This window comes from Solanum lycopersicum, chromosome 3 (genome assembly GCF_036512215.1).
Source record: "Solanum lycopersicum chromosome 3, SLM_r2.1".
In the NCBI taxonomy this organism is placed as follows: Eukaryota; Viridiplantae; Streptophyta; class Magnoliopsida; order Solanales; family Solanaceae; genus Solanum; species Solanum lycopersicum.
In genome coordinates, this window is record NC_090802.1 from 6,122,419 (window position 1) to 6,138,493 (window position 16,075).

Sequence of the window (16,075 nt, forward strand, 5' to 3'; positions counted from 1 at the left end):
AATTTTAAATTTTAAAACAAAATCTTACACCACTATCTTCTTTGGATTTAGCTAACTCGTGAGATTTTATCGAATATGTTATTGTTTCAATGCTTACTTAAACATTACTTTCAAATTCAAATGTACTAAACCTAGTATAAGGTCACATATATCATTTCCTATAACAAAAATTATTTTTATTAATAAAATGTGTCAATGACCATATATAATTACTACTTGTAATTTTAATTTATAAAAAAATAAAAGTAAAAGCAAAGGGGAAGCGCCAGCTTGACCAAAGTCAAGAACGAATCCCTTCAAAATCCTTCCGTTGTGAGCTCCTAACGGATAGCCAATTTAAATCTCTCTTTTCCCACATTTTTCACAATCACAGATTACAGCTTTCTTCTTCGTTTTAGGAAGAGGAGAAGAGGCGTTCATCTGAGACGAAGAGACAATCAATGGCCGCGAAAATTGAATGTTGGAGTGAAGGTACGATCGCTACTTTCTTAGACGTCGACTCATGTGTACTTGTAGGAAAATAATTGGGTTTTGTGTTTTTTCTTGATTACTGGGTTTGATGATTCACATTTTTGTATGTTGGCTAGGGGTTTCTTGTATTAATTTGTGTACGGAAAGATAATCTAGGTGGGTTTTTTGATTTCTTTTTCTGGGGTTTTCTTTCTTGGATAAAATAAGTAAATTGGTTAATGTTACCTTGGGTTTCATAAAAAAATGATTAAAGATTCTTGAAGTTTTTTGGTCGAGATTGTGATATTTGGAAGTTGAATTCTTTGTTTATTGACTTCCCTTGTATAAACAAGTTCACTGTCCACTTTGCTTTTTGAAAATTTGAAGAAAGTTCTAATGTTTGTATGTTAATAGGCTGAAGGAAAGTTTAAGTTTCTGTCATAAGTACTAACCATTTAATTTGCTCTAAAAAGTAATAATCTAATTGTTAGTTCTAGCTTTGTTTTAAGTCTTTAATTGGTGGAAGGAGGTAGTGATGGTTGATGGCTTTGGCGAGGTCATGGATCGGGTGCAAATGGTGGATTGAACCAAATTGTAGGACGTCTTGTTTACGGTGGTGTGTCATTTTCTGTAACTACCATTTTTGTGTATTCTATGTCATCTGGGATCATTTTGTGCCTTATAATTTGGCTTTGTTATGAAATGCGATCATCAGTATTTGATCTGAATAAATATTCCTTAGTATATACATATCATTTTGATATTTCTCGTTGAGATTATGATTTTACCTATTTGGAAGTTTTTAGGTGCCAGATTCTTGTATTTCTCTGTTTTTCTTTTATGTTTATTTGCTTGTATACATAATTTGATTACCTTCTCAGCTCCCTCTACTCCTGTATACCCGCGCCTTAGTGTTGTTTCTCTGTTTTCCTCCTTTTCTGCTTAATTCTTTGCCCAATTCTCGTCGCATTGTAGTTACATGCAAGTATATCCCGAGGACTTGTCTAAAAAAATTTGCTGCTTAATTTGGTCAATGCTAGCAAAGAACTACTACATTTTTCTAAATTTTGACGCTTATAGCTTTAGTTTGAGATTTTGATGGATGCTGGTTGTAGTTTAGTTCTGAAATTTTGTTTGCTTCTCTAGTCTCTTTACATTACAATCTTATTGGTGCTAGAAAGAAAAAGACAGTTTTCAGTTTGGTAAATGAATCTCGAATTGTTTTGACAACTATACATTGTGAGAAATCTTCATTCAGTTTGTCTTGTCTGGTGATTTATGTTTTGGTTTCCTTTGTATTTCAGAGTAAACAAGAAATAAAAAAATCAAAGTATGTGCTTAAGCTTTTTATGTAATTTATCTCGATGTAAATTTTGTTTCGCCTAACTGCCATTGAATTTCATGTTCTAAAATATTTTGATTTAAAAATGATCAAATTTATCTATGTAACTAAGTTTGTTTGTTATCTTCTTGATAAAAGTTTGTCCAGAATATATATTTCTCCTCCTCCTTTTAAAAATATTTTGATCAAGTTTGTGTTTATATCTTCCTTCTCTTAGATCAATGAGTTTGTGTTAGTTCCCCCTCTCATTATATGAATTCTGAAGTGCATTATAAATGATAGATTGTAAACCTTTCCACTTCGTCTTGCATCTGGCAAGCCTGTTTAGAAATAGGGTTGGTTTGTAATGATTTACATGTTCCAATGCTGCCCTGTTTGTGGCCTGATGAGATCTGAAATACTTCTACATGAGTCGAAATCATTTTAGCTACAGTTTGTGTTTAGAAATTTCTAAATCAGTGTGAATGTTCTATTAGATTGCATTTCTCATTTCGAGTATTTCGATTCCTGAAAGTCCTTGGCTGTCAATTTTTACCAGTGGCATTTTAGATCATATCAGTGGACCAATTCCTGCTTTTTGTCCCTTAAATGATTTTATTACTGTTCTTAGTTTGTTAGGAACAAAATTTAGAAGAAACTTTTGATAATTATGAGTTTTCATAGTTTGATGAACCTTTTATTTAATAAGCTGTTTTGCAATGTAAGAAAATTGAGAAAGATTGTTTCTTGTATATGAAGTTGTGACGAACTCTGGACTCATTTTTGGCTTTTGATTAAGAACATTGCTGAATGCATTACTTGCACCAGTAATGCAGTTTGCTGTTCTGCCAGCATCCTCCTCTGACAGACAAACCAACAAACCTGTTTCTGTTCAAATATGTGAGATCACTGCCATCTGTGTCTGACACAGTGGGACGTCTTTGATCTTTTCAGCAGAGAGTAGTCCTTGTTCTAGAAATTCATTTTAACTACATCTATTTACAATTTATCTATTTTTAAATTCTGCAGAAAACATATGATGTACTTGTGGACTTGGAATCAACAGATAAAGATTGTCAACATTGATATAAATACTTGTGAGCCTCAGAGGTCTAAAATTGTTTAACCTCTCTTTTTTTCAGCTCTTTGAATTAAATGTTGTTGTTATCAAACATGGATTACACTGTTGCTAAGATTTCGTTACCAACCATGATATAATGTCAACATTGATATAATGTTATCTTTGATCATCGTACTAGGCAAGGAAAAAGGAAAGGCTTTCCACATATTCCATCCATCAGGCATGCGCGCTATATAATTTGACTAGCATGTTGAGGTAAACTTCTAATATCTTTCTTGGGGGTAGGTAGGTAGGGGGTAGGGTAGGGGGTAGGTAGGAGGTAGGGTAGGGGGTAGGTAGGAGGAAGGGTAGGGGGAGGGTAGGGGGTAGGGGGTAGGGGATAGAAGAAGGGGGAGGGAGAGGGGGAGGGTAGGGGTAGGGGTAGAGGGTGGGGTAGCGGGAGGGTAGGGGTAGGGGGAGGGTAGGGGGGTAGGGTAGAGGGGGAGGGGTAGGGGTAGGGGTAGGGGAGGGTGAGGGGGTAGGGGGGTAGGGAGAGGGTAGGGGGAGGGGTAGGGGTAGGAGGGGGGTAAAGTAGGGCCTCGGGGCTGGGCGCCTCGAGGCCGGAGGGGTAGGGAGGGGGTAGGGTAGGAGTAGGGGTAGGGGGAGGGTGAGGGGGGTAGGGAGAGGGTAGGGGGAGGGTAGGGGGAGGGGTAGGGGTAGGAGGGGGGTAAAGTAGGGCCTCGGGGCTGGGCGCCTCGAGGCCGCCGGGGGGGGGGGGGGGGAGGGGGGTTAGAGTAGAGGCCTCGGGGCTGGGCGCCTCGAGGCCGGGGGTAGGTGTGGGGGGGGGGGGAGGGTAGGGCCTCGGTGCTGGGCGCCTCGAGGCCAAGGGTTAGGTGGGGGGGGTAGGGTAGCGGCCTCGGTGCTGGGCGCCTCGAGGCCGGGGGGTAGGTGGGGGGGGTGGGGTAGGGTAGCGGCCTCGGTGCTGGGCGCCTCGAGGCCGGGGGGTAGAAGGAGGGGGTAGGGTAGGGTAGCGGCCTCGGGGCTGGGCGCCTCGAGGCCGGGGGGTAGAAGGGGGGGTAGGGTAGGGTAGGGCCTCGGGGCTGGGCGCCTCGAGGCCGGGGGGTAGGTGGGGGGGGGTAGGGTAGGGTAGGGCCTCGAGGCCAGGGGGTAGGTGGGGGGGTAGGGTAGGGCCTCGGGGCTGGGCGCCTCGAGGTCGGGGGGTAGGTGGGGGGGGGGGGGTAGGGTAGGGCCTCGGGGCTGGGCGCCTCGAGGCCGGGGGGTGGGTGGGGGGGGGGGTAGGGTAGGGCCTCGGGGCTTGGCGCCTCGAGGCTGGGGGGTAGGTGGGGGGGGGGGTGGGTGGGTGGGGGGGGGTAGGGTAGGGCCTCGGGGCTTGGCGCCTCGAGGCCGGTATTTGTGGGGGGGGGGGGGGGTAGGGTAGGGCCTCGGGGCTTGGCGCCTCGAGGCCGGTATTTGTGGGGGGGGGGGGTAGGGTAGGGCCTCGGGGCTGGGCGCCTCGAGGCCGGTAGTTGTGGGGGGGGGGGGGGGGGGTAGGGCCTCGGGGCTGGGCGCCTCGAGGCCGGGGGGTAGGTGAGGGGGGGTAGGGTAGGGCCTCGGGGCTGGGCGCCTCGAGGCGGGGGGTAGGTGGGGGGGGGGGGGGGGGTAGGGTAGGGCCTCGGGGCTGGGCGCCTCGAGGCCGAGGGTAGGTGGGTAGGGTAGGGTAGGGCCTCGGGGCTGGGCGCCTCGAGGCCGGGGGGTAGGTGAGGGGGGGTAGGGTAGGGCCTCGGGGCTGGGCGCCTCGAGGCGGGGGGTAGGTGGGGGGGGGGGGGTAGGGTAGGGCCTCGGGGCTGGGCGCCTCGAGGCGGGGGGTAGGTGGGGGGGGGGGGGTAGGGTAGGGCCTCGGGGCTGGGGGGTAGGGTAGGGGGGTAGGGTAGGGCCTCGAGGCCGGGGGGTAGGTGGGTTGGGGGGTAGGGTATGGCCTCGGGGCTGGGCGCCTCGAGGCCGGGGGGGTAGGTGGGGGGGGGGGGGGGTAGGGTAGGGCCTCGAGGCCAGGGGGTAGGTGGGGGGGTAGGGGGGGTAGGGTAGGGCCTCGGGGCTGGGGGGTAGGGTAGGGGGGTAGGGTAGGGCCTCGAGGCCGGGGGGTAGGTGGGTTGGGGGGTAGGGTAGGGCCTCGGGGCTGGGGGGTAGGGTAGGGGGGTAGGGTAGGGCCTCGAGGCCGGGGGGTAGGTGGGTTGGGGGGTAGGGTATGGCCTCGGGGCTGGGCGCCTCGAGGCCGGGGGGTAGGTGGGGGGGGGGGGGGGTAGGGTATGGCCTCGGGGCTGGGCGCCTCGAGGCCGGGGGGTAGGTGGGGGGGTAGGGTAGGGCCTCGGGGCTGGGCGCCTCGAGGCCGGGGGGTAGGTGTGGGGGGGGGGGGGTAGGGTAGGGCCTCGGGGCTGGGGGGTAGGGTAGGGGGGTAGGGTAGGGCCTCGAGGCCGGGGGGTAGGTGGGTTGGGGGGTAGGGTATGGCCTCGGGGCTGGGCGCCTCGAGGCCGGGGGGTAGGTGGGGGGGGGGGGGTAGGGTAGGGCCTCGGGGCTGGGCGCCTCGAGGCCGGGGGGTAGGTGTGGGGGGGGGGGGTAGGGTAGGGCCTCGGGGCTGGGCGCCTCGAGGCCGGGGGGTAGGTGTGGGGGGGGGGGGGTAGGGTAGGGCCTCGGGGCTGGGCGCCTCGAGGCCGGGGGGTAGGTGTGGGGGAGGGGGGGTAGGGTAGGGCCTCGGGGCTGGGCGCCTCGAGGCCGGGGGGTAGGTGTGGGGGGGGGGGGGGGTAGGGTAGGGCCTCGGGGCTGGGCGCCTCGAGGTCGGGGGGTAGGTGGGGGGTGGGGGTAGGGTAGGGCCTCGGGGCTGGGCGCCTCGAGGTCGGGGGGTAGGTGGGGGGGGGGGGGTAGGGTAGGGCCTCGGGGCTTGGCGCCTCGAGGCCGGGGGGTAGGTGGGGGGGGGGCGTAGGGTAGGGCCTCGGGGCTGGGCGCCTCGAGGCCGGTATTTGTGGGGGGGGGGTAGGGTAGGGCCTCGGGGCTGGGCGCCTCGAGGCCGGTAGTTGGGGGAGGTAGGGTAGGGCCTCGGGGCTGGGCGCCTCGAGGCCGAGGGTAGGTGGGTAGGGTAGGGTAGGGCCTCGGGGCTGGGCGCCTCGAGGCCGAGGGTAGGTGGGTAGGGTAGGGTAGGGCCTCGGGGCTGGGCGCCTGGTGGGGGGGTGGAGGTCCTCGGGGCTGGGCGCCTCGAGGCCGGGGGGTAGGTGGGGTGTAGGGCCTCGGGGCTTGGCGCCTCGAGGCCGGGGGGTAGGTGGGGGAGGGGTAGGGCCTCGGGGTTGGGCGCCTCGAGGCCCCGGGTAGGGCTTCGGGGCTGGCGCCTCGGGGCTGGGCGCCTCGAGGCCCCGGGGTAGGGCTTCGGGGCTAGCGCCTCGAGGCTGGGGGGTAGGGTAGGGTCTCGGGGCTGGGCGCCTCTAGGCCGGGGGGTAGGTGGGGGGGTAGGTAGGGCCTCGGGGCTGGGCACCTCGAGGCCCCGGGTAGGGCTTCGGGGCTGGGCGCCTCGAGGCTGGGGGGTAGGGTAGGGCCTCGGGGCTGGGCGCCTCGAGATTCGGGGTTGGGCGCCTCGAGGTCGGGGGGGTAGGGCCTCGGGGCTAGTCGCCTCGAGGTCGGGGGTAGGGTAGGGCCTCGGGGTTGGGCGCCTCGAGGTCGGGGGGTAGGGTAGAGCCTCGGGGCTGGGCGCCCCGATGCGCGTTTTATGTCCCTTTGAACTTCAAATTTTTACAAATACCCCATTAAGGACATTTGTTGAAACTTAAAATGAACGTAATTTTTTTCTCGAGTATCTTTTAGTTGTTGATTTTATTAAACATTTCTCAAGGGGATAATTACACACAAAAATGAAGAAAGTCAGGTAATTTCTAAATTTGACTCGTAATTCCGATAATATTTGTGAAAAAATGATGGGATTATACGTAATTAACTCATTACAAATGTCCTTCAAAAAAATTCTGGGATCCCAAGGCGTCAGATCCATCGAATCATACACACGAAAATTAAGTTTTCCCAATTGGAGGTATAGTTTTTTTTACAGAAAAAATTCAAATTATTCATAAATCTAATTCGAGGATTGCATTTTATTCATGAGCATTACACATAAAAAAAATTAGAGAATTTGGGCGATTATTAAAATAAGGCTTCTGTGTATAATTAAAAATGATGTGAGTACACGTGAAGGTTCTCCTAATAATTATGGAGGTCCTCATAAAATTTTTGTGTAAAAAATTTAAGTGATTACTAAAATTCCTAGAAAATATATAAGTAATTTCAAGTCATGTATATCATATTATTTATCTAAAAAAATTACATCTTTTAGAATTTGTTGCTTGTACATGACAAAAGATAGACTTTTTATTTTGTGAAAATCATCTTCAGTATATTGAGATCATACACAACACAAGCAATACAATAAGAATATTATATTATGAAAATCAAACACTCAAGATAAAAAGATGGCGACATAATAATAATTATTGCAGAACGGAAAAACAACAGTGACCAAATTATTAGTATACTCTTATAATATAGAATATATAAAAATAATAATGCTAATAAAATGCAAAACTCTATAAAAAAAATCTCCTGAGTTTAAAATCGTTACTTGTAGCAACTAAGATAAGATAAATACATAACTTGCACATTAATTAATTTAGGGTGTTGTTCACATGAAAGATTTTAATGTCATGATTATTTTTAATTATCAATTTAAAATAGAAGTTACAGAGATAAAAAAAATGTGAATTATGGAGAGTAAATTTTAAGAGGAGATTTTGGAATCATTTTTAAAAATATTACAGTGGTGAAGAAAAAATAGAGAAAATGCTAAAAGTTTAGGAGAAAAATGAATATAGAAAGATACTACATCATCTTATTTCATATCTAATATTTTAACTTTATTTATACCTAGATAGATATATTGGTTGAAATTAAATAATAAAGAAAAATAACTTAAAATATCTTTTTTTTTAAATTGTTATTTTAAAATTTATAATTAGAAGAAGGTTAAAAAAAGAAAATAAAATGAAAATTAATTTCTTAAGAGTGAAAACTAAAAATGTGTGAGTTGTAAATGTTCTTCCATTAATAATTAATTGTTTGTATTAATCAAGTAAAATACTTTACATGAAAACAGTTTTTAAATAAGATAAAAGGTTTTAAAAAAAGATAAATGTCACATACTTTTTTTATGTTTCTCATTTGCAATAATTAAGAGAACTTAAAGAAATGATATATTTTATTTTTAATATAATTAATGTGACTAAGGGAAATTCTTTCTTCATTCTTTTCAATAAATAACTTTTTTTTATTAAAATTTTTTAAAAATACTAAAAAGATTATTTTTTTATTTGTTAATTCATTTTATGATTGTTTTTTAATATGACAAACATAGCATATATTTGAAGGGGCGGCAATTACCAATTTGCAATAGTTATGAGAAATGTATCATGATTCATGTGTAATGTTATATCTTCAAATTATCACAGAAATTGTACAGATATACATAAAAATAAAATTGTATAACTTTTTATCTTCGTTTATTCACATAATAATAAGAAGAAGAGCAAAGTAAAATGAGTAAAAATTGCTAATTGAGATTTCTAATATGATGATCAGTAGAGTTTCATAACTTGATTTATGTTGAATAACATGAAATTATATATACATAATATATATGTATATGTATGTATGTATATATATATATATATATAATATATATATATATATATATGTATGTATGTATAATCAAAATAATATATAAAAAAATAGAATAATATTAGAAGAAATCAAATAATACATGAATGAATCTTCAAAATATTTGGAAATCATTCAAAAATTTGTGCTAATATGACTATCTCTCTTGATGAAATCCTTTAAGATAATTAAATTTCCTTCTCATTTTGATGAACTTGTACCAAATTAATATGAACATCAATGTGATTAATCTTGAAGAATATATCATGGTCTTAATCAAAATGAAGACCATATGGTACATTATTAAGTACATAATTTTTTTAAAAGATGAAAAAAAAATTAAAAAGAAAAAAAATGAGAAAAAGAAAATGAACATTGAACAATAAATCATAAGAATAATTAGAAATAAGTTGAAGAGAAATGTATTATTTAAGTAGTGAATGTAAATAGATGGAGGTTAATGAAAAGAAATAAATAAATTATTTGATGAACATATAATTGAATTTTTTAATCAATAAATAAATTATTTAATGAAAAGAAATGAAAAAAAAAACTATAAAAAAAAAAGGTAAATAGAAATGCAGGTCATAAACAGGTAACAAATTATTTAATAAAAAGTATTTGTTCTATTATTTGTAGAAAGTGAAAAGAAAAATGTATCAACATGCTACGAAAGCTATTTAAATGGATTGCAAGAATTTTTTTTCCTGTGTATTTTTGTAGATGGTTATGAAAATATCAAAAAGTTCATGAATAAAAACATTAACAAATAAAAAAAAATCAAATTGAATTAGCACCACAATTTTTTATTTATCGAAATATATGGTAATTGGAAATTTAAAATTAGTATCTATGTATATTCATATATAACTGGGCATAGACAAAGTGGTATTACAACTCTATAACTAATAACCACATTTTTCTTTTTCTCAATTGTTTTTACCATTTTCCTATTTTTAAATCTGTTTTTATTATTAAAACAAAAAAAATATCAAAAAAATAAAAGTCAGTGCTCCAAATATTTCTCATGAATACATGTAACTCATATTTTTAATTACTTACTATTAACTATTACTTATTGTATTCGAGTCTCTTTAATGTGCTAGTACCTATTATATTAATTTTAAAATCTAAAATTGATTAAATAATTACTCAATTAATTAGGCAAGATAATTACTATAAAAGATGAAGAAAGATGAAAGACGTTAGAGTTATCATTGGTGATGAGAATATTAAAGTAGAAAAAAAGTATTTAATAAAAGAGCAACTTTCACATATATAGCAAACACAAATTTATATTTGTATGTTATAGCAAAGTTTGCATAATTATGCTCCATAACAAACATAAATATGTATAATTTGCTATACATATACAAAGAAACCAATTGTATAATTCGTTAAACATATCCAAAAGAAATCAGTTGTATACAAATCAATTGTATAATTTGTGTATGTATAAAACGAGAAAAAGAGAAAGAAAAAAAAATGGGCAGAGAAATATTTGTTGTATAATTATAAGCATATAGGACGAAGATATATACATTTGCAAGTGAATATACAATCTTTTCTTGCTTTATACAAACTGTAACACTATTTATACAATTCGTTTCTGTTTGTATAAGTGATAGAGGCGAAGGTGACGAGCGAGATCTGGAAGAGTGGCGAGCAAGATCCGAGAGAGGGGAGATATATATATATATATATATATATATATATATATATATATTAAATTTTTCCTTCTTTTATACAAACAGAAACACATTTTATATACTTGTGTTTGTATAAAAGTGAAAGGAAGCGAAAGATGGAGCGAGAGAGGGAGAGTGGCGAGCGAGAGTTCAAGGAAGAGAGGTAACTGACAAACAGTTTGCCAAAGAGCACAATTAACTCATTTAACTTAGTTTTAACCCAAAAAAAAGTGAAATTTACTACTCCATTATAATATATTATATTATTATGTAACTATGTTACTGTAACTTGATAGAAGTCTTTGCAAGTGCAAGTTCAATATATGTGAATATTTTTTAATTTTAATTTGTGAAATTTGGAGAGTCGATTAATTAAAATTTTTATAAAAATTACTATTTACTGTGATTTATAGTATTTTAATTTTTGTATCACTTTTAAATAATATATGTTATCTATCCCCTTTGTCCAATTTATATCGCACAGATAAAATTCAGAGAATCGACTAAATTTTTTATTTGTTCTTTTAAAATATTTTAAGTTATTAAGTATTATAATTTATAACACATTATACATAATTTTCAAATAATATATATTACTCCCTTAATCTCAATTTTATGTACATCGATAGAATTTCTAGAGATCTGCTAGCTATTATATTAAAACATATTCAAGCGAAGTGGGAGAAGAAAAGGGTGGATCAATAATGGAACTTATTTTGCACTCAACACTTGTAGAAATAGGACAATCATGACTAAAACAGAGTAAATGGTGTGACTTAGTAATTAGTGAAAGTGATTTTTTTAGATTTGTTCTATCCTTGGTCTATGGCTGAGCCAACTAATAGTTAGGGAGTTCATTCAAACAAATTATAGTATTTATATATAGTTAAAATTATTTTTAATGTATTTAAAGGGTATGTTTAATTCTTTCAGTTTATTCGTGTGTTTACTTCTTTAGATATTGTATTTTTTAATTTAAATCCTTACTCCGACATTGACTTTAGTTTGACATGTATTGTGAAATTAGTTGCATGTTAAGTTACCTGATATTTATTTTTGATGAAATATGATATATATTTCATAAAATTAATCGAGGTGCATGTAAATTAGTTCAAACACCACAGTTGCCTTTGAGTTTTCTATGGAATTTCCATGTTTTGAGGAGTAGGACACTAGAAGATCACTTAAAAAGCAAAATAACTACGTTTGTAAAAGAGTGCAACAAAGGGAAAAGTGTTCTTTACTACAATCAACGCATCAAAATTAAGACTTCCTATATCTTCACATGAGAGCCAAGTCTTTGCTTACTTCAAAGCATACCCTAAAAATAAAGGGAGAAAATCCTTTTTTGTTTGTCTGATTTTAACTTAACACGAAATTTAAAAAAGTAAAGAATATATTTTAATAAGTAATTTCAAAATAAAAATATGTAGAATATATCAAAAATCATGTTGAAACTTAAAATTAAGAAATTACCAAAAACGAAAAGAAATAATTTTTTAACCGACTGAAAGAAAAAGTAAAACAAATAAATTAAACCTTTAGGAAACCACACATATAAATAAGATCTAAACCACACATATAAATAGAAGCCAAGAACTCAATATACTCTTCATCACAACTTCAAAAGTCATCATCAAGAACTCTCAACAAAACTCATAACAATTTCCCAACACATCAAAACTATGGATAACAACTTCCCATTTCCACCACCACCACCACCTTCCTCTGATCAAAGCTACACCATAGTAATACTCGTTTTCTCGACGTTCGGTTGCATCTTACTTGGCCTAGCTATTCTTGCTTTTTGCACATACTTCTTGAAGAAAAAGAAGAAGAGTACAATGCTAGTTGAAGAAAAAGAAGTGAAACACATTGATGATCATGTTAAAATAAAGGAAGCAATTGTTGAAGGACCTTATAGGAAACTTGAGACAATAGTACTCTCAGTAGAAGAAGATTTGCGTAAACAAGATGACATTATAAGGACAAAGAAAGAGTTGGAAGAAGTTCATCATCATAACTTCATACATGCTAATAATAAATCTTCAGAAATTACACCTTCTGCTCTTGAAGCTGCCCATAGACAAACTTAATGAAGCATCAATTCATGATTTTTATTTCATTTTAAAAAAAATAAATAAATGACAAGTATGGGAGTTACTATTGTATAAAGTTAATTATAATTTTTTTTTGATGTTTTAATTTCTTTGAAGTCACAACTTCTCACATACCATTCAATTCTTCTGTTCTACTTCATCCTGACTTGGGCAATCTTACCTCTTGAGTTAACTATTTCTGTTGAGTTAGACTCAAGATCTATTTTACATGGTATCGGTCATCCTATTGATCACTTTGAACCTAAAGGCCGGCCTAGTAACGTTTTGGAATAAAGAATTCCCAATGACTAGTATACTCTTCAGGGACTTAGCTACAGTCCTGTGACACCCTTCGCCGGTAAATTATATCGTATAGAAGTAAAATGGTGAATAAAGTAGTTAAATAACATATTCTGACACAACAATATGATGTAGCTTAATGATCTCGGACGCCTTAAAGGAGCAAAGACACGCAAACTTAAAAATGTTTCTGTTTAAATAATACTCCTCTCGATCCATATTAGTTATTTTCATATTTTTGTATTCTTTTAGAAAAGTAAAACTAATAGCCTTAATCATAAGAGTAAGTATAAAATGTTTATTGATTCCATATTAACTGAATTAGTAAGGTAATGGACACTTATTAAGAGAAATATTTAAGGACATAATTTGGACCGTACTTTTTATTATTGTGTGTTGTGAAATCATAAATATAAATTTATAACTGTTGAGATTTATCTTTTAAAAAATATCAAACTTAATTTTGAAAAAAAAAGGAAATATGAAAGAAAAAAAATAAAAATTCAAACATTCGTCTTAAACTTTGAACAATGAAAAAACCCCTAAAAATTCAATTAATATGGAATAGAGAGAATATTCTGTCAATTAAAATAGTATAGGTAGATTTTTTGGGAGAAAGGAGTAAATGAAGTATTAATAGAAAGCTTTATGATTACTTCTGAAGTATTAATAGAAAGCTTAAACTATTTATTTTAAAAATTATTTATTAGATCAATATTAATCATATTATTTAGAAAAGGTCACAAGCAACATATTTAAGTGAAATTGTCTTAATCCTTTCATAGTGGTAATATGAATAGCAAAGCAAAATATTTGATGAAGTAAAAGAGTAATTCTTATTGATTTTCTTAGCTCAAATGATGAATATTCTTGAAAATCTTTGATTGGACTTTGGGACACTAATCATTAGTTAAGCAGAATAATGAAGGGAAATTAAAGAAGTATAGAGAAAAAAAAGTGTTTTATACTGCAATCATCACAAAATTAAAGCTAAGATAAAGTATCTTCCTAGTCTTTACATGAGAGCCAAGTCTCTGCATACTTGAAAGCATACCCCAAAAGAGAGAATTTTAATTAATTAAACAGAAAATGTTCAAATATATCATCGACTTTTGAAAAAAAACTTTATGTCATTCGTTAATTGTTTGCTAGCTCGATCATTTATCTATTTTCATTTTAGAAAAGGTTTATTCATGTCATTATCTGTTAACTGAAAACAGTTTCGCTTTTGCAAAATTATTTTTACTCGTCCCTAAATTAAAAATTACAAAAAACACATGAGAGAGCTAAATGAAAAGAACCTTGGAAAAAATCAGCACTTATAAATTAGCAGCCAAGAACTCATTTTCTTTACATCACATTATCAAGAGTCATCAAGAACTTGCACAAAAAAAAATTATAACAAATATTTCCCAAGACTTCAATTCCTATGGCAAACAATTTGAATAACTTTCAATTCCCATATTTCCCTACCCATCCACCACCACCTCCACCACCTCATCCTCCACCATATGTTCCACCACCACCACCACCACCACCATCACCAACTCACAATTACATCATAATAGTATTCGTTTTCTCGACGTTTGGTTGCATTTTACTTGGCCTAGTTATTCTTGCTTTCTGCTCATGCTTCTTGAAGAAAAAGAAGAAGAATACAATGATAGTTGAAGAGAAAGAAGTGAAACACATTGATGATCATGTTAAAATAAAGAAAGCAATTGTTGAAGGACCTCATGGGAAACTTGAGACAATAGTACTCTCAATTGAAGAAGATTTGCATGAAGGAATTAGAAAAAGTTAACTTATTGCATGCTAATAAACAAATCATCACAAATTACAACTTCTGCTCTTGAAAATAGACATGTATAGTCCTCAACAACATCTTAATATATTGTTATATATATTAACAATTGCCTTATCAAAGGCTAATGGTTGATCATTTAAGAAAAAAATACATAAATTGATACATTTTTAAAAATAATTACTGATTTTAGCGATATTTCTTGTTTATTATCATTTATAGCAATATTGTGATAAATCTGTAATACGTATTAAAAGTGAATTATGTATGCAATATATTTGAATTATAATTATTTTTTAAATATATTATGTTTGTTTGGTAAAAAATTGTCACATTGTATTATATGTGTATTAAAATATGTGATAAATGTATTATCCATCATTAAAACTTGTATTATATTTGAATAATAAATTTATCTTTGTAATATGTATTAAACTTGTATTATAAATGAATTAAAAGTGGTCAAGTGAGAAAAAAAATATTATGACTATAAATGGTAAATATTTTTTTATTATAGTATATTTATGTAAGTTTCCCATCATTTAATTCTATCAAAATTATTGTGTACATGCAACGTACTTTAATTTCTAAACGTTATTTGCCTTAGTATTTCCTCTGTCTCATATTAGTTATGATATTTACTTTTACACGTTTCTTGCGAAATCATAAATAAAAGTAGTTTTTACTATTTTACCCTTATCTCTCTCCAACAAATTGCACTATATTTGAGAACAAGATTAAACTAGTCTTTATTTCATGAACATGAAATAAAAATAATTACTCCCTCCGTATCACAGTGTGGCACTTTTCAATTTTCGAAATTCAAACAAGTTTATTTTTTATCGTAATTTTTCATGCATCTTTTAAACATTTTGAATTGTCAATCATTGTGACCTATAGTACTTTTTATGTAGTTTATAAATATATAAATTTATTTTTTTTTAAAAAATGAAGATTCTATGGATAAATTGCCGATCAAATTTAAACTGTGTTTCACTCTTGAAAAACGAAAAATGACAAATGAATTGGAACAAATATTTAGTAACCTTGAACTGATACTTACGATATTAGATGTATGTAGTCTTCATTCTCCAAAACTAGAAAATAAAAGTTTCAAATTAAACTACATATGTAAATATTATTACTCTATTAAGGTAAGAATTATTATGAGATCGACTCATTGATAATATATGTTCCCTCTACACAATTTTAAATTTATATGATAGACATTTTCATAAGTATGGTAATTACCTTATTTATGATAAACATTATCGGTGGTAATTACCTTCATTTTAATTTCTTTTAACTCTGAAAGCAATTTTTTTGAGTCAAACATTTTCCTAACAAGAGAATCTATCTCTCATTTTTTAAAATTTGAACTCGTGATTTCTTAATTAGTTTTAAAAACTAGGTACACATGCTTTTTTTTTGGGAAAATGCATAAATTTATTTATGAATTTATTTCGAAAAGTCAGCTACATACTTAAACTATCATGACAATCTATTACACATTTTTACAATTTAAAACTAAATTTTTTTTACCCACCAAAACTGACATGGCAAGAAAATTATAAAAATAAAAGCATGTTTGGTAATAAATAAAATTTAAAA

At 37.6% G+C, this 16,075-nt stretch overlaps 1 protein-coding gene and 2 long non-coding RNA genes across 3 annotated transcripts in view; all 3 read left to right on the forward strand.

Moving 5' to 3' along the window:
* The window catches only part of LOC104646166 (uncharacterized), a 31,712-nt gene extending 28,600 nt beyond the window's left edge, over window positions 1-3,112 (forward strand). The window contains exon 4 of the long non-coding RNA XR_011220349.1: window positions 3,031-3,112. This is a non-coding gene — a long non-coding RNA (uncharacterized lncRNA). The remainder of the gene's footprint in view (window positions 1-3,030) is intronic.
* LOC138347798 (uncharacterized) lies at window positions 134-2,882 on the forward strand. Its single transcript, XR_011220350.1, has 2 exons — window positions 134-471; window positions 2,801-2,882. It is a non-coding gene; the product is annotated as an uncharacterized lncRNA (long non-coding RNA).
* Window positions 3,113-14,089: 10,977 nt separating the features above from the next.
* Window positions 14,090-14,464, forward strand: LOC138347340 (protein TRACHEARY ELEMENT DIFFERENTIATION-RELATED 7-like). Its single transcript, XM_069295461.1, has one exon. The coding sequence runs from the start codon at window positions 14,090-14,092 to the stop codon at window positions 14,462-14,464; it is 375 nt and encodes a 124-aa protein (XP_069151562.1).
* The last annotated feature ends 1,611 nt before the right edge of the window (window positions 14,465-16,075 follow it).